Here is a 24,727-nt window from a genome sequence, read left to right as displayed (position 1 = left end):
TCGGTGCGGCGACGTGGTCAAGAGCAGGTGACATCACGGCTCATCGCTTTTTCGAATCACTGAATGCGCTCTGCCGAAATGGACTGTGGGCATCTCCGTTGGATGAACGCATCGAGAATAGCTCCCCAGAAGTTGTCTCTTTTTCTTAGCCAGAAATATCACGAGTATTGCCTTGGCGCGTCCTCCAGCCTTAAAGGGCGACGACCGAACTCGTTGGATAGCATATTCTTAGTCTTGGACCTAGTACACTATGCATAAATAAATAAAGTAGATAAGTAATATATATATACCTCGGTGCGTTAGTACACTTTCATTCTTACTAGAGTAAATCGATAAATACAGAAGAGAATGGCAAACTTAGAATATAGCTGAGCTAGTTGGTAGGTATTCATGTTAAGAAGACATGACGTGGAAACACGGATATAAGAGAAAAGTCGAGAGTGTGAACAGCTATCTCTCACGTAGACCACTACTCGCACTTGATTGATAGGCATGGCCTCTTACGTGGAAATGCACAGATAAATATTTGCGTCTACCTTCGTTTCCGCCGCTGTGTGATATTTCAGTTGTTAGCGGCGTTTCTGGTGTCTTGACTACTCTCCTGTGTCCGTGTTTGCACGCCCTGTTTTTATAAAAGGCCCTTAAACAGCCTCTGAAAATAAAAGAAAAAACAAAAACAACGAGCGCGTTATTCTCTCTTGGCGTTTCTTGTCTTTTGGTGCACTTCGTGATGCCAGAACAGTGATTCACGTGACATCATCAGGGTACATACTCTCGACTGGTTCATATACGAGAAATAACAGTTGTGAATTGTCTCCCATATACTGCTTTGCCGTGTAGCCGCCCACCCGCTCTTGCTTATAGAGCACGACTATCGTGCGCGATTAAATGATTTCGCTCCATTTTGTGCGTTTGCAACCGCGCATGCAGAGATAACAGACTGCAGCCGATAAACGCGAAATCGTGATAGGTTCAACGCTTACTGCTGACATTGTACGCGTGCTTATGAAGAAAGAAATGGCGAGGAGATGTCCCCTGTAAGATGGGTTTTGAAGGTGATAACGAAACCAATAGAAAAGGCGCCGGATTATGATTCTTGCAACGGACGCACTCTTTACAGCAAAGACGATGCAGCTTTCCAGGAAAAGGCGCGCCCGCTTCGACGATTTTTTGTATATTTTTTTGTTACGTTAGCAATTGTATGGACACTCGATCAGGACAGGTTTTCACCGTCGCCGTCGTGTTCCGTATAAATTCTAAATGGATAACATCGCTCCGCGCATTATATGTTCTACCCGCGTGTAAAAAGCTCGCGAGCGTTGGCAAGGAACATGGCTAAAGCAGAGATGAAACAAGCTGGTCATCTCCGTCACAGGGAATAACATCAACCCGCGTGCGAGGCCTGCCGTCGATTGCTCCTCAAGCAGAAGGAAACGCCCCGCCCGTCATTTGCTGGGAGAAGGAGCAGGAAGGGATGTCTGGGGAGAGGGACTGCGTAACTCGAGCGGCATCTGTGAACTTCGACTATAAGGGCGCGGTCGAGAGCGCTGGCACGCGCGCTATTTCGGCAGACATCCCCCAGCGAACGGCTCGTACACCTTCTACGCGCTGTGATCTCACTGCTTCGCGCTCGGACCACTGATACGACAACTGACCGAAAGCCGTTTCTCTTCCGGGAGCGGCCGTATTGGCGTACACCAGCGTTTTGTAGAGTTAAGTGAGATCAGAGCAAAAAGAGTTAGCTGCTAGCCCTCGTTCATGTAACATTACGGCGTGTACTTATCGCATTCACTGCTTCGCCCCCCCCCCCCTCCCCCGCGCCGCGCCGGTCCAATGAACCCCGCGCCGTTCACGCGCTGCCGCCGGAGGTGTAAACACTGGCGCACCGCCGCCGGTGATTTTGGGTCCGGGGCACGTGTCGACCCTGTGCCCTCGCTTGTGAACATGTATTAATTTCGCGCAACCTTTTATTTTCAAACAGGTCGAACACACTAGGCCAAAAACGAGTTTTACTAGAATATATACTCAATATTCTTCACTGCATGCTTAGAGGAAATATTTGAACAGCTACACTAAGAAGAAGCAGGAATCAAAGTTAATTGGGAATATCTCGGCAGCCTACGATTTGCAGATGATGTAGTACTCTTCAGTAACAATGGCAAGAATTTGCAAACAATGATTGAGAAATTAAACCTAGAAGGTATTAAAATATGCCTAAAAATGAATATGATGAAGACAGATAAGGGTGACTAGCCTGGCGAAATAGAAAGAGTTCACGATTGGAAACTGTTGAGTTCAGCGTTACTTCTAGGTGGCACCACAAGTTACGTTCTCACCACATGGCGCCACAAGTAATCTTATCACCTGTATATATGTACTTGAGTGCTATGAATTAAACGGATGAACTTTTGTGGCCTCCAATCGGAGCAGATCCTTCGGCTCGTGCGCATACGTAGGAGCATGCACAACTTCTACGGATGGCGACGAGGGTAACAAAGCAGTCGGCTATGCATCTCAAAGACGAGCCTGCTGCAGCCACCAGAATTCCTGTCAGCACTAGGGAAACCCGTCGAATCGCGTCGGATGTTCCAGAATTATCTTGTGGCATCGGGCAGCGACGCCCACTCGACTGCCCGCCGTAAGGCTCTCCTGTGTTGCTTGAGGCAGAAGGTCGGTGGATTGTTTATGCATTGCTGTGCCTCAGCACAAATGCCACAGTGTTACTGACCTTCGAACAACGAGGGATACCGGGAATTCTTCGCCCTGTCGGCTCCGACAAGCCACGCCAGTCGTCGTTCTTCCACGCTACCCAGCGACTGGCATTCCTGAGCGGGATGGAGGGGAGGAGCAATGGCGCTCCACGCACCTGCGGTGTCGATTCTCCGACGCCGTGCAGGTGTCACCTGTCTGGCCCTTTCCTATCCAGGGTAGGCCGATTCCCGAAAAAGGGTTATCCCAGATGTCCATCAGCAACCGTAGTCAACTGGCCATTGACCTTAGGAGTCACAGGCGGGCTGCTCTTCATTATGCCCCTGCCAGTGCTGCAGGATTAGTGCAATCCTGGCCACCACGTGGACAGGAGAAAGAGGGGGTGGAACCCAACCATGTTATTTAATCCGGCGCCTGTTCACTGAGATCGGAACCATGTAAATACTCTACGTAAAGTATTTTCTTCAATAATGCATGTTGCTGGGCGAGTCGGTCGTACATCATGAAACAAGGTGCTGCGCGAAGTAAACACGGACAAGGAAGTGAACGAAGACGGACTGCGCCCGTCTTCGTTCACTTCCTTGTCCGTGTTTACTTCGAGCAGCACCTTGTTTCATGAGTATTTTCTTCCTTCAACTGGTGCTGATGACTGCTCCGGGCACGATACCCACTCGTGTTCGCGCCGGCCATACAACCCCAGTCCCACCAGCGTTGCCAGCGAAGCAGAGGCCATTGTGTCGGATAAACTGGAGGTGCCAGCCGCAGACAGGGACAACACGAGGGAGACTGACGAATATGCGATTGCGCTCTCGGCGCTGGGCGCTTAATTCACCGCCGTTACCAACGTTGCAGTGGAGAGGCACCACTTTGGATTGCGCGCCCAATTGCTGGGTGAGTCGGTGGATGCTTTAGTTGCAGCTCTGCGTGAGCTAGCAACTTCATGCGATTTTGTGTCTCAGGCAGACGGTTTCATCTGGGACCAATTGGTGGCAAAAACAACCCAGCGTCCGCTATAAGAACGATTGTTACTGGAGGGTTCCACGTTGACCTTGGACCGCGTCGTAACCATTGGCAGAAGCTTTGACACCATGGCGCAATACTGCAGGGAACTATCGTCGCCAGCCGACGTCTGCAGCGTTGACAGAACTCATACGCAAGCCACAGGAGCCATTCAGCCGCCACTTGCACCGCAGTCGTGCTTCCGCTGTGGTTCCCGTCGTCGCATTGCAAGTTCTGCCGCCTGCACGGCGAGAAAGAAGGCGTGCAGAGAGTGTGAAAAGTTGGGCCACTTTGCACGAGTGTGCCGCTGTGAGCAAGCAAACAGAACCCTTGCTATCCCAGAAGTCGCGTCCAAAGTTGCGTACTGGAGGTCTTGACTGTATTGCATTTGGGCCACAAGGGTGGAACAGGCTTGCACATTGACGTACAGGTACATGGCGCTACAATATCCGTGTTAGTGCACACTGGCTCTGCAGTGTCGATACTCTCTTCTGCCAGCTACGAGAAGCTCCGGTCTTCCGTTCCTTTGCAATCCTCGACTGCAACTCCATTCGACTTCTCGCGCTGTCGTATTCCTCTCCAGGTTTGCTTGCGTACTTCAGTCGCATTCAATACAGCTGTTCTCGTAGTTTCAGAGGGGACCGACATCCTGGGCCTAGACACCGCGCTGGCTTTAGAACTACAGATTGATGGTGGGTCTCTACATTGCCTTCACACTTGTCAAGGGCCTGATGGACTCCCGGCTAATGTATCCGCCAAGTTTTCGCAGTTATTTGATGGCAAGTTTGGTTGCGCTAAAAACTTCATGCTGCGCTAAAAACTTCATGCATGCCAGCCCTGTCGTTGCTAAGCTACGTCAGATACCCAGGGTGTCTACCGGCCGGGAAAACCGAAAATTCTCAGGGATTTGGATATTCTGAAAAACTCGGGGAAAACTCAGGGATATCGTACTCCCATCAGGGAAAATCCAGAGTAACTCTATTGAAAGGGAACGAAAGTCGCGGTAACGCTGGCTCGAGATTTTGTGAACGCATTTTTCAAATCGAATGGCGGCTGCGGAGAAGGGGCGCACCTCGACGCTCTCCTCGCCTTCGGAGTGGTGGAGTGGGAGAATGGGCTAATGAGTGGCGTGCGGGAACCATGAACCACGGCGCATCGTATCGTGCAATGTTGTCAGGGTGTTCTGTGACTACGCGGTGTAGTTCTGTATCATTCGTCGCGCGTGCCGTGCGTTAGCGCCCGTGATACGGTGTTTTTGTTATCGCCGCGTGTCAAGTAACAAGCATGATTAGTTCTAGAGCCGGTAGCCGTAGATGTAACGTGCTTGAGTTATCTTGCTACCGATCGCAATCGTTCAGGAAGCGGATCTCGTCGACAAGGCTGGTATCTTGAAAGCCATCCCGATCGACGAGAAAAAAAGACGGTGACGCTTGTTGGCGGTTATCGGAGAGCTCACTCGCTCTGAGCCCGAGCTTTAAAGATGCTATTTAGGACTCTGAAGAATAGAATAAATTTCCAGGCGAGAGCGAGCGTAACAGGCCTATTTACAGCAAGTTAAAGCTTTCTGTCTTTTTTTTTCTTTTTTTTTTTCCGGTGAGGGCACTGCTGAAACAAGTTTTAGACAGTCGACCGATATTTTTGGGGGCTGCAGCTGGCAATTACCAGCCACACCGCTGCTTATGTGGATGTTTTGCTACAAAGCCGAATCACAAAACTTTTGAGAGCCGAGGCATAGCGGTGACCGAAATTCGCGAGAACGGCACGGGTCACATGCTCGATTCGGCGCGCGATGTCGGAAAACAGAAACATGGCCACCATAATCGGATGTGCCGTAATTCAGGCTGTTGCCGTGCTTTCATGCGATCTTAGCCTGCAGCTATATTGCTTTTTTTTATGATAGCAATTACATACACCTCAGGCGAATTTTTTGCCTTCGATCTTCCTTATCAAGTCTAAATCACGAATTACGTCACCCCGCGCATCGTATACTGTGCGAGTGAACGTGCGCAAACGCTGCCGACGAACGGGGCTTAAAGGGACTGTCTACCGCTCGGAAAAAATTTTCTGATTGTGGTGAAAATGAGAAGATCGTTCGTCACATCGGCAGCAACGAGCATGCTTTTCTTCCATAAAAAAGGAATTATATTTTTAATTTGATGTTGAAAATCATGAAAGAATGACCGCTAGCGTCACCCAACGGCGATGTGGCTCAGTCTACTGGTAGGACAAGAAATCCTCGCAGGTAGACTCATTTTGCTTAAAAACAAACATGTATAACTTAAAATTGTGTTTTACGCACTTGAGGCAGCTATCGGTTGCGTCAGAAAGTATTTTTTTTCCTTTTTTCCGCGTCTAAAAAGGCGCCTGGTGGCGCTGCTTGCGGCGCCGCCTTAGATTTCGTCTGCTTCAGATCATGCGCTATGCCATGCAACCCTCTGCGCTGGTCGTACCGTGCCGCTTTATTGCTGTTAGGATGTCTCACATGTGCTGCGCTGTGAAGGCGTGCATTTATAGTCTCCTTTTGATGAATCAACTTGGCTTGGATTGCAGCAGCAGTGCTAAAATAAACGCATCAGCAAAATAAGTGTTCTGTAATCGTATAATAAGCTTCGTTTAACCGCTAGCGCGCAGAAAACGACTGTTACATTCATTATATTAGTGTTCATCGAAAATAATTTAATCCTACAGAAACCACATGCGCTTTCGGTTTTAATTTTTACCGGCACTACAATCGTCATCGCGTCCACCAACCAGTGTTGTGGGCATGTTTCATGCCAATGGAAGAAGACCGAATGCAGATCGAAAAATTCTGTTTTAAAAATTTCTGCTCATTTTCCAGAGAAACCGCTGCAGGGTTGGACACTTCAGGCTGTATGCTTTCGATTGCGGTACAAAACAGAAAAGCGATGAAGGACGGTAGACAGTCCCTTTAACAGAGATGAAACGAGCCGGCCGTCTCCTTCGCGCGATGGGCACATGGAGATAGGAGCCGGAGGGTTGGTGAGGGGGGTGGGGGGCTCTGTGTGAGTCCGACAGAAAGATCGTACTTGTACCAGCGGGTGTGGTCGCTTGTGCCGCGGTATCTTTAGAGGAGATCAGCAGACTGCTCATACCTTTGTAGGTGTTCTTCCGTTGAAGCCACAGCAGTGGCGGATCCAGAAGGGGGCGGTAGCGGCGATCGCCTGCCCTCCCTTCAATGCCTGTCGTCCACCTTCTTTGACAGGCTGCCTGTTGTCTTTGCCCCCTTTGTCAAGCTGCTTTGCCTACCACTACCCAGAAAAAGTTAAAAAGAAATCTTGTCCCTGCTCTCTACCTCTCTCCTCATCGATATACCCTTTCCTGCTTCCCTATGCACATTTCCAACGAAGGCTTCTTAGGCGCCGCCATAATCCCATCTGCGCTGTTGTAAATATGCGTGACCCACGAAAATGCACTGCTGAGGCGGTGGCTTCAGCCTTTGTATTCCCCTTGCCTCCAAGTAGGCACCTGGAGACGCCCCGAGCCATAGATAGGTCACTTCTCTTAATGCAGCGGCTGCGTTTCCTGAAGGAGTGAGCTGCTAGCCTATATTCGTATAAAATTTTTATTTGTTGCTATCAGATTCACTATTTCGCTCTCGTGGTGAAACTGTGACTTTTTCTAACGTGCGATGGTTTGCGATGTTGCGCGTTCGTGGAGAGCAAATGGTTCGGCTGGGCAACATGATAGCAAAGGCGTCGCACTGCTCTGGGCAACGCGCGAGGATTTGACAAGCTGCAGCAGCAGAATAAGCGCAATTCCACAGTGCATTAAACCTGGATTTGTTTCGTCTTTACACGTAACACTCAGGCAAGGCATATAATTGTGATTGCTGCACCTCAGGCTCAACAAAACTGATTTTTTTTTCATGCAAAAAGAAAAGCTTTTTCATGTTGCCGAGCATTCTTTTGGCATTTTCAGTATAATATTAATCCTTCGGTAACTATGCCTTGCATGAAATGTCAAATTCCTGTTTAACGAAGTTTTGCTATAACGAAGTAAATTGCCGCTTTTACCAACTTCGCTATATTGAGGTTTAACTGTTCTCTGTACTATTCCAATGGGATGAAGTCATCTTTAGTTTTAAACGTGCGTGCTAGAGAGTGACATCATCGAGCGACATGGTCTCTACCCATCTTGACATAAAACAATGTTCTGTTTCACTCAGGGAGTTTTAGCAAAAACACTCAGGGAAAACCTGGAAAACTCAGGGAATTTAGAAATGTCAACTCGGTAGACGCTGTTGCGACCGGGTGTTTGGATCCATCCAACCGCTGCAACCAGTTGTTGCGACCGGTATTTAGATCCGTCCCTTCTCGGCAACCAGGTTGTTGCTACGATAGGGCAGCGTCGTACCCGGACTCCGTTTGGTAGCGTAGTCGAGTCTCCGGGTTGAGGAAATGCTGCTAGCAAGTTGGGAAAACGATAACGAAGATATTTACTGGCACTTGTTGTGCAACAATTACATAGTTACAAGAGTTCCGCGACGAGCGAACTTGATGAGCCTGTTACCGAGGGCTCAGAGCCCCATTTCTCACTTAGCACCGTCGTTTTAACCCCTCAGGCTGGCTCCTCCTTCTTGATGACCACCAATCACACACACGACCCCACCGACCATGGCGCAGTCCATTTCACTGTCGCTGAGGGGTCGTTGCACTCTTGAAACAGCAAGGGTCCGGCGGTCGACGGCACGCTTGTGGGGGAAGCAGGGCAACAGGTTCCTCGGGCTTGTTCCTCGGACTCTTCCCCGAAGGCAGAAAAGGGTCTGCGGCGACTCCTGTCAAAACACACAGGTCAGGTCGTCTTGGCAGCACACCAATCCAAGTCCAGGTGGACCATTGTGGAAACGTCTCCAACTTGGCCGTCCCTCTATTAGGTCGAGATTCTTCCTATTGTCGATCGCTTGCCGTCCCGGGGATTCCGTTTCTAGGATGGATGCAGGTGTTCTAGCAGTGTGAGAACGCATCGCCCGTCCATTCTCATGGTCAGCGCGTCGCCACCGACTGCCATTCATAACAGCCTCCTCCCTCGCCAGTGGAGAAACGGAGGGCAGCAGTCACCGCTGCCGCTCGAAGGGTCGACGGAATTCGCCAGCGTTGAATGCCCAAAGCTCGTCTTCGCTTGAAGCATTGTCTGGTCAGTTGCAGCCCAATTCTTCGGCCTCTCTGAAACTCAACCACATTCAGAGCAAGCACTCGGCCGCCTCCGTGTAAACCAGGCCAAAAGAGGGTTGGTTAACAAACTTTCTTTACTAGCTTTATATGAAAAGCTGACACTCAAGACTCTCAGGACTCACTTATGCTGAGAAACCAAACGTGCTACATTACTCAGTTTACACAAATTGTTGCACAAAAAAGAAGAAAAAAACTCAAATATCAATTTCGAGACATTGGGAAGAGCACCGCAGAATCGCTCAGAAAGAGCGGCTAAGCGCGTCAGCGTTACCATTCAATTTGCCCGTCTTATACTTGATGTCGAAATGATATTGCTGAAGAATCAAACTCCACCTCAGAAGGTGACCGTTCTTTGATGTCGCGGTTTGCAGCCAGGCAAGGGGACAATGGTCCGTCTCTACGGTGAACTTGGCGCCTCCGAGATAACACCGCAATTTATGAATGGCCCACACAATGCAAGCGCATTCCTTTTCAGAAGTGCAGTATGCCATCTCGCGACAGCTCAATTTTCGGTTCAAGTAGAGCACGGGATGTTCATTACCTTCGTCATCCTTCTAATATTGAACGGCACCTAGGCCTCGATCTCTCACATCACTCTGGACCGTGTAATCTCGGTCGTAATCAGGAGCTCGAAAAACCGGACGGCTAATCAGTACCGTCTCCACGCTTAAGAGGGCAGCTTCCTTCTTTTCATCCTAGACTACTTTCGCCTGTTCTGTCCCGCGAAGAACATCGGTCAAGGGGTGGCCAACGATGAATAAACTCGGATGCAATAATTGCATTCCAGCGAGCCCCAAAACGCCCTTTCGTCCTTCTTTGTTTCGGGCCGCGGATAGTCTGCTACTGCTGAGCTCTTTAAGCTCACTAGGTTTCCTGAAACCTAGGCCTACGCCGTGACCTAAATAGTCTGTGTTTGCTTTTGCAAAACAACCTTCTCATCCCTGACAGTAAGAACTCTAACATTTCTCGAATATGTCTAGAATATTTTTCTAATACTTCGAAGCGAAATTGCAGAAAAAAGTTAGAGAGGATTTCTAAGCATATTCTGATGAGATAGCAACATGAAAGTGTTTCTTTTTGCTAGGTTGATGAAGCGCTGGCGGGGTGGTGTTTCATAGTTGTCTTATCAAGAATGAGGCAATGTAGAGGCTGAATTCTATTTATGCACATGATCTGGTGCAACCAAAGTGTTGCCGACAACACTTTACACGTGATAGACAATGATGCCATTTCCTCAGAACTTGTGCCGAAGCCCAACTGATCTGGAGGACAGGAGTGTGCTCCCTTCAAGTCCGGAGTTCCAAATCTGCCTCGTAGACGTCGATATATAAGAACAGCTGAAATTTCGGATGCTAAAAAGCTTCGGCTTCCGATTTTTCGGACTTCCTGCCAAAATTTCAGGTCCAAAAGATCATTAATTGAGCCCCCACCTCTGCCACATTTTTCATCTCCATGTTGGAACCAGCGTTTTCTTGAGTTAGTACATTTGCGACCGTAGCAGAGCTTGAAAGGCAGCTTTGCCGCAATACCGGGGTGTGATGAGGTGAAGCATATTGAAAATCTAGTGACCACTTCCAATCGGACGTTGACTGTCTCTTGGCTAAGTTCGGCCGTAACGGAGATTTAAAGGCAGCTTTGCCGCAATGTGAGATGTAATGAAGTGAAGCATATTGAAAATCTGAAGGGGTCACTTTCAATCGGACGTTGACTGTATTTGGTTTTGGGAAGTTCGAATAGTAAAATTCCAGTGCGAATCGAATCGAATAGCGAACACTGTTCGAAAAATATTCGAAATTTCGAATATTCGCACACCCCTACATATTCTGTATCTGCAGAGCATAACAATAGCACATGACAAAAAGTAAAGAAAATATATTGATATTCATACATACACATACATATATATAATTATAAGGGAGCGTATACATAAGTAAATGTAATAGCATGCAACATGGTTATACATGGCAGTGAATTGAATATGGCTGTTTCTAGCACTCATACGTTTTTCAGTGCAAAAGAGAAATTGTTATTCTGTTTTAGTTCTTGTGGAAGGTTATTCCACACGGCGACTCCATTAGCTGTAAGTTTTCTGTTACCGTGTACGTTGTTTGTTTGCTAAGTGAGATAGCTTCCTTTTACTTTGTTGCGGCTTTCGTAACTAACACACAAAATGTGATGATAGTTGGTGTTAATACTAGAATGGACCATGATAAGCACCCACGTATGAATGCCCAAGGAAATCAACTGACTAGGTGGGGCAGGTACAGTGGCCTTCATAATGTGTCCTATGCGGCTGCCTTATTGGTTTGGTTTAGGGCTATATTGCTTTCTTTGACAACGAAGGAAATCAGCGTGAAATTAATGTATGACGACGCAAACATCCTGTCCCCTTCTCCTTGTTGTGTCACATTACTTTTGTGCTGAATTCGTTCGTCACGAATTGCCAGTTCACCATTAGTGTTTTCTTTGTTGATTATAGTGCTGAAAAATGCTAGGCCATGCCTAAGCACATGCCCATTACACTGCCACAAATGTGCGCAAAAACAAGCACTGCCGCCCGAAGAAATCAACAGACTAGGTGGCATGTGAAATGTACAGCCTCACTGGTTTCGCCAGAGGTAGCTTGTTTCATCGATAGTGCTGGACAATGCGAGTCAGCGGCTAAGTTACATCCCTGCCATGCCACCATCGTCACGAATGTGCACACAAGCACTTGTCGGACCAGCAAAGCACATGCATCAGTTCATGTTCTATTCTGTTGGTGCCGCCTGAAATTCTTTCTTTATTGATTTATTTAAAAAGCTTATGATTGAAATTAGCCTAGGTGATATGGCTAAGGGCAAACATTCCCTGACATGCTACCCATGCAGCAGCAGCATGATGGCATTTACAAAACATTTAAAAGTTCGCGCAAAAAGCAACCAATTCACCAGTTTTAAATAGATGGTATGTGCTGTTCATGACAATAAAAGGCTACAAAAACCACCTCATACAGTATCCTAAGCACTTGAAGCACAAAGAAAAAGTTCATTAAAAATTGTTCATGAAAAAAATGGAAGGCAATCGATAAACAACTTTATAGAGATTGCAAAATAAAATATCTGATAGCTTGACCTTACTTTTAGTCTTCGGATAGTAATAACTTTCTAGCCACTTTCTTAAAGGTTGTTTGGAAATTCCACAATTTAGGAGGCCTGTAGCTAAGGGGTAGTCATTTAGGAGGTTAGGAATTTGCTCTGTGGGTTTATGTTCATAATATTTTGTTCAGCTGTGCAATATAACTACCAAACTCTTTCTGAAGTTATGTCGTGTTGTTTTTACGTGGTATTTGCTTTGGAAAGAACATCTGTCCATTCGAAATCGCCGCGAAATTTTGAGGAACAGTGTGGAGTTTTGACGTTGATGATTGTTGGTCCCTGCCGGCGGCAAGTTATCTTTTCCTCCACTTTACTTTCTTCACATTTATATTCTATTACTACAAATAACACCCCCTATACTTTCCTTGGCATTGTTGTCTGTTAGTTCTCATTAATATTGTGTCTAACAAAGAAAAACGAGCCCTTAAAAGTTACCTTGTTTCCTTCATTCATAGCGAAGGTCTCGACTTGATGCCTTCAGGTAGTATGCGAGGGATTATTGGTCAGCTGCCAGCTCATAAAAAGATCACGTGCTACGTGACGCCAACAGGCAGAAAAAGAGTGTTCCACACTCGCCGTCATGGCTGCGATCGGCGCTGACTAACACTCCTAGGTTTTAAATGCACATATATACCCCTTAAAGTGGACAAGAGGATGACCGCCGCCGTAGCTCAGTGGTAGAGAATCGGACGCGTTATTTGAAGGTCGCAGGTTCGGTCGCTGCCGGCGGCAAGTTATCTTTTCGTCCACATTACTCAGTTCTTCACATTTATATTCTAATTACCACAAATAACACCCCGTATACTTTCCTTGGCATTATTGTCTGTTAGTTCTCATTAATAATGTGTCTGGCAAAAAAAAAAAACGAGCCCTTAAAAGTCACCTTCTTTCCATAATTCTAATAGCGTGGTTTAGTGCTGACCATAAGTCCTACTGCATTGCGTGGTTTTGAAGTGTTTGAAGTGATGCTAAACCAAAGAAGGGCAATTTCCTTTAATTGCTTGTTCTTTTTTGTTGTTGTTGTTAGACACAAGCAAACGAATTCAACAGGCCCTAGGAAAGCATAGGGGACATCAACTGTGGTCTTTAACTGTAGTATATTGATTATGATGTAAAGTGGACGAAAAAACTACCCTTTCGTTCAGTAGAATCTGAACCCACAACCTTTAAGTTGCGTGTCCGATGTTTTACCAACTGAACTACGACAAGGTGCTTCACATGGTTGGGCATTTCTGTGAGTGCAATCCCTGGGAGTTTTGGCCAGCACCACTGGTGGCCAAGGCGACAAGTGTGGAGCACTCTTTTTGCTGGAGGCCTTTTTCACAGAAAGTTGTGGGTTCGGATCCCACCGACGAAAAGAGTGTTTTTTTTCGTCCACTTACAAGGCTTTAATATCATAGATATCTTTTGATATATCCATGATTTTCAGTTCATCGCACTCTAAGCCGGTAAAGCGAGGCATAGTGAGCTTTTGTTTTACAAATGCAGTTCGGAAGTCTTGTGGCCATGTGGCAGAGACCAGCTTGAGTGAACGAGTCGCAAGCATAAGCTCGGCGGGTTGCCCAACCGATGTGCTCGCGTCAGTTGCAGGTACGGTGCTAAAGATACCGTGCCAAAGCCCGGATAACACCGGGGAGAGCGTAACCAGCAGAAATAAAAATTTGGCGGTCATCCCTTATATTGACAAAATTTCGCGTGGGCAGAAGAAAGTGGCCGGCCAAGTCGGAGTCGAGGTGATTTTTGCACACCAGAAAAGCTACAAAAATTGTGCGAGCTCGCAGAACTGTCAGGAGTAAAGCCGAGAGGATGCCAGAAAAAGCATGAAAATCCTTTTGTAGCCTGCGTGGAAAGGGTTGTCTACAGCTTGTCATTGAGATGAGGTGCGAAATGTATTGGCCAAACTGTATAAAGATCGCCTAAGAGAGCATAGACAAAATGTTGCACGGTACAGGGACGGGCACCTATCGATACACTGCAGTGACTGTGGCTGCTCACCCGTATTTTCCAGGAGGTAGCTGGCTCCACGGATCGCGTAGAGTCAGCTGTGATACACTTGTGATTTGTCTGAAAAGAAAGTGTTGCTCTTTAACTCGATAACATTGGTCACATGGTTCAAGTTCACATGTTGGCAGGACGCTCCAATAAACGTCACTTGCTAGAGCGCTTTCGTTTGTGGTTTGTGTGTGCCTCACTGCGTCCTTGTTTTTCAAGCGCATCCAAAAATACACTATGCTATTCCGACTAGCCCAAGAAACAGCACTCCTGACGTGTCACATATTGATAGCTTTGAGAAATGCTAGCTGAAATGCAAGTGGAACACGCATTTTAGACATTCAAGCCCTGCTGCAAATATAGGGCATCAACCGTTTGGGATGGCTTGCAACACCGTATATTTAGGTTTGACTGTCAAAGGTGTAAGGATCTGAATGTCTCGCAATACCTGACAGGGAATGATGCCACATTTGCCACTGGTCATTAGACTCTTGTTACACTGGTCAATAAGATACCATTAGAGTCTCCGACTTGTCACATTCAGATGGTCCGAAAGCACCTGGTGATCTCGTTTTGCTTCCCAACAGGGAAGGCTGCAGCAGACCACTGCCTTGTGCACTACGGCCAAATATCATGTCTGACTTACTCTCACAGATGCTGCATCATTCCTGCAGGTCTGATGAATGCACTCCTTGGACAAGACAATGTATTAAAGAAGCGTTTACTCGCAACTAAAGTTTATTCCCGGCAAAACAGCGTGCACATAAAGAAGTGAGGAAATGTGCTGACCACGCCGCTCATCAGTCGTTCTGGCATGCATACAAGAGCTAGCAGAACAAACTGTTGGGCTACTTGGCTATACTTGAATGAGTTGAGCGCATACGAGGACACGGACAGAAGGAAGAGACGTACACACACTGGCGCTACTAACAACAATGGTTTATTTCATTCTCCTGCCGATTCATATACCAGTTTTGCGCACGACAGTCACGTGAACACTCTTTCATAAAAAACAACAATTTGATAACAACCAGGGAATTCACCTCACGAGAAGATAAACAGGGTGCACAGGCAATGACAAGCAAATTTAATGATTCATGCGCAGAAAGTGTAATTCTTTAGCACTCAGGGACATTGAGGGATTGCTAACACAAGCGTCTCCAAGATAATCGATTTGTTCGGCTTCAATGATCAGCCTAGTAATTTCGGACCGGTTCCTGCTGACGACAACGGTTCCCTGAAAGTTCGGTTTGCACGCACAACCATGGCAGTGTTGCGCCAGGAAGCCGTCAGGTGGGAAGTTGCCCACTTTATTACAGTGCTCACCAAGCCGGACATTTAGGCAGCGGCCAGTCTGTCTTGTGGCCGTGCTTACATTGGGCAGACTGGCCGCTGCCTAAATGTCCGGCTTGGTGAGCACTGTAATAAAGTGGGCAACTTCCCACCTGACGGCTTCCTGGCGCAACACTGCCATGGTTGTGCGTGCAAACCGAACTTTCAGGGAACCGTTGTCGTCAGCAGGAACCGGTCCGAAATTACTAGGCTGATCATTGAAGCCGAACAAATCGATTATCTTGGAGACGCTTGTGTTAGCAATCCCTCAATGTCCCTGAGTGCTAAAGAATTACACTTTCTGCGCATGAATCATTAAATTTGCTTGTCATTGCCTGTGCACCCTGTTTATCTTCTCGTGAGGTGAATTGTTGTTTTTTATGAAAGAGTGTTCACGTGACTGTCGTGCGCAAAACTGGTATATGAATCGGCAGGAGAATGAAATAAACCATTGTTGTTAGTAGCGCCAGTGTGTGTACGTCTCTTCCTTCTGTCCGTGTCCTCGTATGCGCTCAACTCATTCAAGTATGACCAACCAACAAGCCCGCATCGCCACCCTCGTCTACTTGGCTATCCACGAAAAATTGATGAGCACAAAAAGTCCTTTGTATGTTCTCTTTTTTGTGCTCGTCAATTTTTAGCGCTTATTCTTTCAGTGTTCATACAATAGTTAGAGCCATGTTTCTCAAAACGTCTCTCCATTCCTGTGCATCAATGCAAAAGTGTCACCGACACAAATCACTCCCTTATGTGAAAGGCCTTGATAACTGGCTTATGTGAAAGGCCTTGATAACTGACATGCAAGCATGTGACCACTCTTACCCAGAAATCCGATACTAGAAAGCAAAGGCTCCCAGGCACAGGACTGACAATAGCCAGTAAATACAATAAGGCTTTTTTTTTAATTGAGTACACACTGCATTCTGAAGACAACGCAGGACAAGTAATGTTCCCATTTCACCTGCAAATGTGAAACAGCTAGTCCTGCAACATATTCTTCTGTCACATCATTTAGTAAATGCTCCGCCGTCACTCTGGTTTGTCCAAAAAAACGGAGACCATATTCATCAAGAACTTTGCGCCACTGGCTGGCACATTGATCCCAGTTTTACCCATCTGTTTGTCCTGCAATTATGTTCTGCAACAGGCTTGTTTTTTAGGTGAATGGTTCGTTATTTAGAACACCAGGGCATAGTTGCACACAATGCTGGAGCTTGCCAAAGTGTGTGGGGGCCTGTTGTCAGCCAGCAGCTGTCGTGAGAAATGATTGCAACACGAAAGGCAACACTCTGGCCGATGGTGTCTACAGAGAATTGTTTGAAATTTACCGCTACCTATACTAGTGCTCCCATACCAACCATCCATTCCAGCAGCCTCAAACCATTTGGGTTCTCGACTAAGAGTCCTCAGTACTCGTCCACATTCTTTGAAAGGTTCTCAAAAGAGCATGAGTTCCTGCACATCAGAAGCAGCACATATGCCAAAGCAGAGAGTAAGGTACAGACCAAGGCACTTTGGGAGAGAGCGCGCTAAGCTTTTCTGAGTGAACGCGCACACTCTCTCCATGCCACTTTTTAATATGGCCGATAGACAGACTCTTCTGAGCATTGTCATGGGGCAAAACCGCTAGCAACGTTCATTTGACAGTGTGTGCTGGATGGCGCAATTTCACTGGCTCGAAAACCTACGGCAGCATTCTCAGTACCTCAAGTGATTCATGGTCATAACTACAAACAAGCTGGCATCGTGTTTCGCGCAGTAGTAGCACGCTCATCTGCTCAATAGCTAGTCAAATTATTAATTACGGAATTGTGTTTGTTTTTACAAAACCGGATGCTTGCTTCGTCTTTTATTTTGGCCGAGAGTTGGTCAAACCGAGTTGCCGCGGCATAGTGGCGCACTATGCCATCCAGGCTGCTCCCGAGTGTTATCCCCTATACTCCATCTCACCACTACCGTTCAGCACTACCAAAGCTATCGGGTGTCAGCAAGCCACATGCTAGCGCAGCGAAACATAGTTCCAGATATAGTTACCTTACCAGTTACTTTACTAGGCAGGGTTGAAACATTTGCGCTTGTTTGGCACGTGCGACATGACATTAGTATGTGGTATGTTTGTTCTGCTACGCATCCACGTTGTATGCCTTTAATACCGTGCTTACAAATCAACGTGGCAGTGTCCATGCAGACGCGACCACCCCCCTTGATTCGAACTTGCGCTTGCTACTCGCGCAGTGCACTGATAGCAACAAGGGGTGAAACAAGCCATCGCTTTGTGCCATCTCACGCTAAGGACAAAGCATCAAGTTTTCGTCGTTATTAGCAAGATCAGCTGTTCGTTTAGCCACGCCTACTAAACCAATTAACGTGTGCGCGCAGTCGCCAAGGGGACACTGAGGAGATGGTATGTAGAGTTACTGTATATGCTACATTTAGGTAGCATATACAGTAACTCTAATGACATGGTGCGGATGAATACACCGTGAGGAATTTTTGTCCTTTCTATTGGCTAAGGGGCCCTATAGCCTCCACAGTGCTGAAAGGAACTTCTGAGATGGAGCTTAGGTGGTGTTTTGACTGATTCCCTTCCCCTCCAATGTCAGCTTGTCAAAGCCTTTGGAGATACTGCTTGACCTGTTTTTGTTGAAAGTCATCAGCTAACAGTGGGCCTTGCACTGTGTGAATAAGCTAATGCATGCTTGGGCCAAGCGTCACTTGTGCTGTTTATGACCGAGTGGTGTATTAGAACATGCCTGCTTTCATTAGTGATACTTGTATAAAATTAAAGAGGCACTGACAAAAACATTTTGTCTCACCTCTTTTCTTGCTTTATCAGGTAGTGGTCGACCCTGTATGTATTGTCGTGCCAGAATTGTCCGCAAAGACATAGGAATTATGTCCACCAAGGTGACCATTTCAAAATCCATGCCAAATGAAGCTTGGTTTCTCGGCATAAGCTTTGTTTACAGGTTCCTAGGTCACAAAAGCTGGAGGTACATGGACAGGTCAACCTTCATGTGGTCACAAGCCACAGAATGACTGTGTCTTACCGTAAGATGGATGCATCACCTGTACTTATTATTTAGGCCTCTGTTCATCGCACATGTGATGATGTTTGTCTCCTGTTAGCCTAGGCCTAATCTCTAAGCCTAACGGCCTTTAGGTCGTTAGGCTTAAGGCCACAAGAATGAGTGGAAATACGGTAAGTACACAGGGCTGAACAATAAAAATGCAAGGAGTGCAGCACTTTTATGTTGTTGGCCAAAGCAGTGATGGAAGTAGGCAAGTGGTGCCGAACGGTCGTGGTTCTGTAACCCTCACTTTACATGGCAGTGCCTTGAAGTTGTGGTCCTCGCAAGACAAGAAACACGTAGGGTGAGATATACCTTTGAGGATAGGGTTAAAATTAGGGGCGTGAGAATATTTGAAACTCGGATATTCTATTCAGATACTTGGATATTCAATTCTATTTGCGAGGCACTTTCACTATTCGACATATTTGAATGCCACGAAACTTCATAACGAGATGGTACTTGGGAGCGCTCAGAGACAAGACACAAGAAAGGAGAAGCAGAAAGGATGAGTTTCAGCAAAATTTCTAAACTGTGCAGTAAGGACTGGACGAAAACAGAAACACAGGCGCACAGACGTCTGTGCTCCGTGTGTGTGCGTCTTCTCACTGTACTAAAGTGAGAAGTATGACTGATTGGATTCTATAGCTGGCATAAGGGTTGATTGGCTGGGATCCCATGCAAGAGATGCATATTGAAGCTTTGGACAAGCAAGCTCACACCCACTAAGGAATTCTGTAAACATCCTTTTCTGCCCTAATTGGAATTATTTTGACAAGGCTTACACTAACATCAGAGATACCTCCAATTTTTGTGACCTTCACAGACTACTTGCAAGCAAAACGTGTGCCGGAAATCGTGACATGTGAATACCGAATTTCGTGCATGTTTGCAGAATTGAGGCATGATATCACAAATACGGAGTGGTTCATTCCAAGGGCATAATGGAGCAAGTTTGTACCACCAATGACAGAGTGAGAGTGTTGCAGGGGGAGATTCTTCGTGGATTCGGAGCAGTATACTCACTCCGTGAAGCAGGAAATGTGGCTCTGCGAAACATTGGCCTAGTGGACCAGAACTGTGTATTTCCTTCAACCGCCCTTTGACATGTTTGCCTGCATGGTGACACTGCAGTAGCGAGTTTTCATAGTAATGGTTAATAACATGTTCAGCCCAGCACCACACATATCATCGCTTCTGCTACTCAGTAGTGACAGACAAGTGCGGCGAGTTGGGCGGGTTGGTAAAGATGCATAACTAGGGACGTTCAGCGCAATAACACGGAGCCACAAGAAAGAGACGCAGACAACACATGCGCTAACTTCAAACCACGTTTATTTGGGAACGCACATGAATATAAATACAAACTCTAATCGCAGCAAGCTCACGCCTCGCTCTCTTACAAATATAGGTCTACAAGAAACATGTTTTATCAAGAACACGCCTACAGTCATCAACTAAACAGGGAATCTCGCACGTGTCATCCAGCAATGCCAAATCATACAGAAAACCCAGTAAATCAAATATACAAACGAAATTACAACACATCACGCACGCCCATCTGACGAATATATGGAACGCACGCGAAATGACGCACCCATGCCGGCTGCGCAAAAAATAATAACCTTAATCTGTCGAGTGCGGCCCTACGAAGGCCTGCTAAGAAACGAAAATTCTTTTTGATGAAGGAGCAGTGATGGTTGGCTCACGCACTTCGAGCCTTGTCTTTCGATAACGTAAGCCTCAGTTATTTCGCGGGTTACTCTCTCCCTGTGACGAAAAAGCACAGAGGTTTCTTTCCACATCGGACTGCAGCCACACTGACGGCTATGCAAGGCCAAATGGGTCGACGGCGCACCTTTCAACGAGCTGTGGTGCTCCCGCAGACGAATGTTGAGACAACGGCCAGTTTGGCCTACGTAAACGTGACCGCACGAGAAGGGGATCTCGTACACCACCCCTTTTACACATGACACGAACTGCATGCCATGTTTCATGGTGCACTCGCCTTTTGCATCCGCTTCCTTTCTCTCACGATGTTGCAGCCTCGGGCAAATCCCCTTCAGCTTATTTTTGGCTGAGAACACCACGTTGACATTAAAGCGCGCCGCCACTCTCTTGAAGCGGTGGGACACTCCGTGAATGTAGGGGACTACTGAGAATGGCCGACTCTCTTCACTTCTTCCCGCCTGCGCTAGCAAACCACCTGCTCTTACGCTCTTTAGCACCCTTTCACCAGTAGCTGCTATAACCGCGTCAGGGTATCCTGCCTGTCGCAGCTTTCCTGCTTGTTCACTCACGCTTTTGCTCATCAGGTGCGGACAAGACTTCGAAATGGCAGACCGGATACATGAGCAGGCTATTCCGTTTTTTACAAGCCTAGAATGACCAGACTGGTAGTCGAGCAAACCCTTTTGTGATCTTGGTTTGTATTGCCAGCATATCTTCTCAGTGCAAAAGACCAAATGGAGGTCAAGATACTGTAAAGTATCATTCCGGGGTGCTTCGCACGTGAAGGTCAAACCTTGCCCTTGCTCCCTGAAAACCTTCATTATGTCAACCATTTTTCTGCTGAAATCGGTCTTGTCGACAAAAACCAAGTAGTCGTCAACATACCGAAGACTTTGACCGCCAGATCAAGAAGGTTACTTTGGATAGCCCTGTCTATCTTTGCCAGAAATATGGTACTCAGAATGGGCGCTACACAAGACCCAATACATACGCCAGATCTCTGAGCGAAAACTTTTCCCTTCCACGTAACGAACGTCGCATCCAAGGTAGCTTCTCAGCACCTCGAGGAAACCCTCAACCGACACGCCTGAACGAGTGGTGAACGCATGTTCATCCTCTTGATCGCTGATACACTCCTTTACACTCTGTAGTAGAGGGGCCTGCGGTAGGGAGTAGTAAAGATCCTCGATGTCGAGGCTAAATGCCCTTGAGCCTCCCGAGTAGTTTTGCCTAAGAAACTCCACGACCAAGTCGGAATTGGACACCAGAAAAGGATCGTCCACAACCTGCGATTCCAGGTTCCTCTGTAAATACCGGGACACCACCTGTAGCCATGTGTTCCTTTCAGAAATGATGGCACGGAAAGGGATGTCGGGCTTGTGAGTCATCGCGGTAAAGAAAATCTCTAGAGTTTGGCCCGCTTCTTTCTTTACCTCATCAACCAGTTTACCTAGATTTAGGCTTTTGAGCAGTTGCACTGCTTGCTTCTTTACTTTGGAAGGTTTATCTGACACCTCGCGGAAATTTTTCGCAATAGCCTCGTTTCCTTTCTCGGAAAACATTCCCCGAGACAAAATCACGAAGAACCCTTCCTTGTCAGACACTACAGCGGTGAGGCCCGAAGAATGCAAGAAATTAACAATAGAAGACATGACATTTTCTTTCACTCGCCTTGGTCCATGCTTAAGCAGAACATCAACGCAATCCGCCACACACATAGTCCTGCTGTCCTCGGGCACTCGTTGAGCCACCGACCTTGACATCGACACCAGCTCTGCCGGACAGAGTGGCGGTTCCACACAGAACTTGGGACCTTTCTGCAACACCTTCAAGTATTTGAGAGGCACATGACCCCCGCTGAGGTTGAGCACCTTGGACTCCGGTGTTGCCGGAGGTTTTCTTCTTGGAGGAAGCGTGGGTCTCACCTGGTTCCACAGCCACTCAGTGAGCTGGTTGCAAAGCTTCAGCCAATGTCCATATTTGTAGTTCACTGGGGATGGGCTTGCCTCTCGTTGACACGTCACACGTAAGCAATCCTTGAGGAATCTAACCTGATGCCACCATTCCGAGCACAGCATACGGCACAGCCTTCTAGAGTGTCCAGCTGAAGGGCGCAAAACGCCCACGAGCACTTGGAGATCGGGCGGACACGCAGAGGCTTTAGCATACCAAGACGCCGTTCGGGCTCGACATATATATACGGCGATTAGCGACGTGAGAAAGCTGGGATTAGAGAGTAAAACGTTAGAACACATAACAGAGCCCTTCGTACTAGAAATAAGACTGACAAGTGCGGCGAGTTGGGCGGGTTGGTAAAGATGCATAACTAGGGACGTTCAGCGCAATAACACGGAGCCACAAGAAAGAGACGCAGACAACACATGCGCTAACTTCAAACCACGTTTATTTGGGAACGCACATGAATATAAATACAAACTCTAATCGCAGCAAGCTCACGCCTCGCTCTCTTACAAATATAGGTCTACAAGAAACATGTTTTATCAAGAACACGCCTACAGTCATCAACTAAACAGGGAATCTCGCACGTGTCATCCAGCAATGCCAAATCATTCAGAAAACCCAGTAAATCAAATATACAAACGAAATTACAACACATCACGCACGCCCATCTGACGAATATATGGAACGCACGCGAAATGACGCACCCATGCCGGCTGCGCAAAAATAATAACCTTAATCTGTCGAGTGCGGCCCTACGAAGGCCTGCTAAGAAACGAAAATTCTTTTGATGAAGGAGCAGTGATGGTTGGCTCACGCACTTCGAGCCTTGTCTTTCGATAACGTAAGCCTCAGTTATTTCGCGGGTTACTCTCTCCCTGTGACGAAAAAGCACAGAGGTTTCTTTCCACATCGGACTGCAGCCACACTGACGGCTATGCAAGGCCAAATGGGTCGACGGCGCACCTTTCAACGAGCTGTGGTGCTCCCGCAGACGAATGTTGAGACAACGGCCAGTTTGGCCTACGTAAACGTGACCGCACGAGAAGGGGATCTCGTACACCACCCCTTTTACACATGACACGAACTGCATGCCATGTTTCATGGTGCACCTGGTGCACCATAGCAGCTACTGGTGAAAGGGTGCTAAAGAGCGTAAGAGCAGGTGGTTTGCTAGCGCAGGCGGGAAGAAGTGAAGAAAGTCGGCCATTCTCAGTAGTCCCCTACATTCACGGAGTGTCCCACCGCTTCAAGAGAGTGGCGGCGCGCTTTAATGTCAACGTGGTGTTCTCAGCCAAAAATAAGCTGAAGGGGATTTGCCCGAGGCTGCAACATCGTGAGAGAAAGGAAGCGGATGCAAAAGGCGAGTGCACCATGAAACATGGCATGCAGTTCGTGTCATGTGTAAAAGGGGTGGCGTACGAGATCCCCTTCTCGTGCGGTCACGTTTACGTAAGCCAAACTGGCCGTTGTCTCAACATTCGTCTGCGGGAGCACCACAGCTCGTTGAAAGGTGCGCCGTCGACCCATTTGGCCTTGCATAGCCGTCAGTGTGGCTGCAGTCCGATGTGGAAAGAAACCTCTGTGCTTTTTCGTCACAGGGAGAGAGTAACCCGCGAAATAACTGAGGCTTACGTTATCGAAAGACAAGGCTCGAAGTGCGTGAGCCAACCATCACTGCTCCTTCATCAAAAAGAATTTTCGTTTCTTAGCAGGCCTTCGTAGGGCCGCACTCGACAGATTAAGGTTATTATTTTTTGCGCAGCCGGCATGGGTGCGTCATTTCGCGTGCGTTCCATATATTCGTCAGATGGGCGTGCGTGATGTGTTGTAATTTCGTTTGTATATTTGATTTACTGGGTTTTCTGTATGATTTGGCATTGCTGGATGACACGTGCGAGATTCCCTGTTTAGTTGATGACTGTAGGCGTGTTCTTGATAAAACATCATGTTTCTTGTAGACCTATATTTGTAAGAGAGCGAGGCGTGAGCTTGCTGCGATTAGAGTTTGTATTTATATTCATGTGCGTTCCCAAATAAACGTGGTTTGAAGTTAGCGCATGTGTTGTCTGCGTCTCTTTCTTGTGGCTCCATGTTATTGCGCTGAACGTCCCTAGTTATGCAGTAGTGACAGCTGTAGTAGAGGCTCAAGTTCCAGAAGGTGTGTTGAATCGGATACAGATAGCAATACTGAAAATACTGATTACGAGTGGGCATTCGATAGGATGTCATCTGGTGTGTACATCTTGTGCTCCTGCTTGGCTCCAGAGGTGAGGTTTGTGTTCTAATCACAGTTTAGGGGACATTGCCCACACGCAGAGTTGGTCAGCTGCTCCGAATCCATGATTGTAAGTTAGTCTAAAATATTGAAATGAAGTTCTTCTTTAACGCTGCCTGTTTCCTTATGTATATCCGTGGTAGCACTAAAATAAATGAGTGAATTGGCTGTGTGTTCCCCCCACCCAGCGGCTCGGCTTGAGAATGAAGATTCGGCGCTGGTCAACACGCCGGGCTACCGGACAGGCGATCGCAGTGGAGAAGCACCACCTAGACGTGACGAGAAAGACTACGAGCCAGTGGATGTCGGTGCACAGGTGAGCTGACA

General features: G+C 47.2%; 1 protein-coding gene across 5 annotated transcripts in view; it reads left to right on the top strand.

Moving 5' to 3' along the window:
- The window catches only part of LOC119394569 (amphiphysin), a 669,247-nt gene that overhangs the window by 620,175 nt on the left and 24,345 nt on the right, over window positions 1-24,727 (top strand). For all 5 annotated transcript variants that reach the window (XM_049415832.1, XM_049415833.1, XM_049415834.1 and 2 more), the window contains one exon: window positions 24,589-24,716. In XM_049415832.1, coding sequence (XP_049271789.1) covers window positions 24,589-24,716 — 128 coding nt within the window. The remainder of the gene's footprint in view (window positions 1-24,588; window positions 24,717-24,727) is intronic.

The sequence above is a fragment of the Rhipicephalus sanguineus genome, chromosome 5 (genome assembly GCF_013339695.2).
Source record: "Rhipicephalus sanguineus isolate Rsan-2018 chromosome 5, BIME_Rsan_1.4, whole genome shotgun sequence".
NCBI classification, from domain to species: Eukaryota; Metazoa; Arthropoda; class Arachnida; order Ixodida; family Ixodidae; genus Rhipicephalus; species Rhipicephalus sanguineus.
Note: the sequence above shows the minus strand (reverse complement) of the source record. Positions and strands in the feature narration are given on the sequence as shown.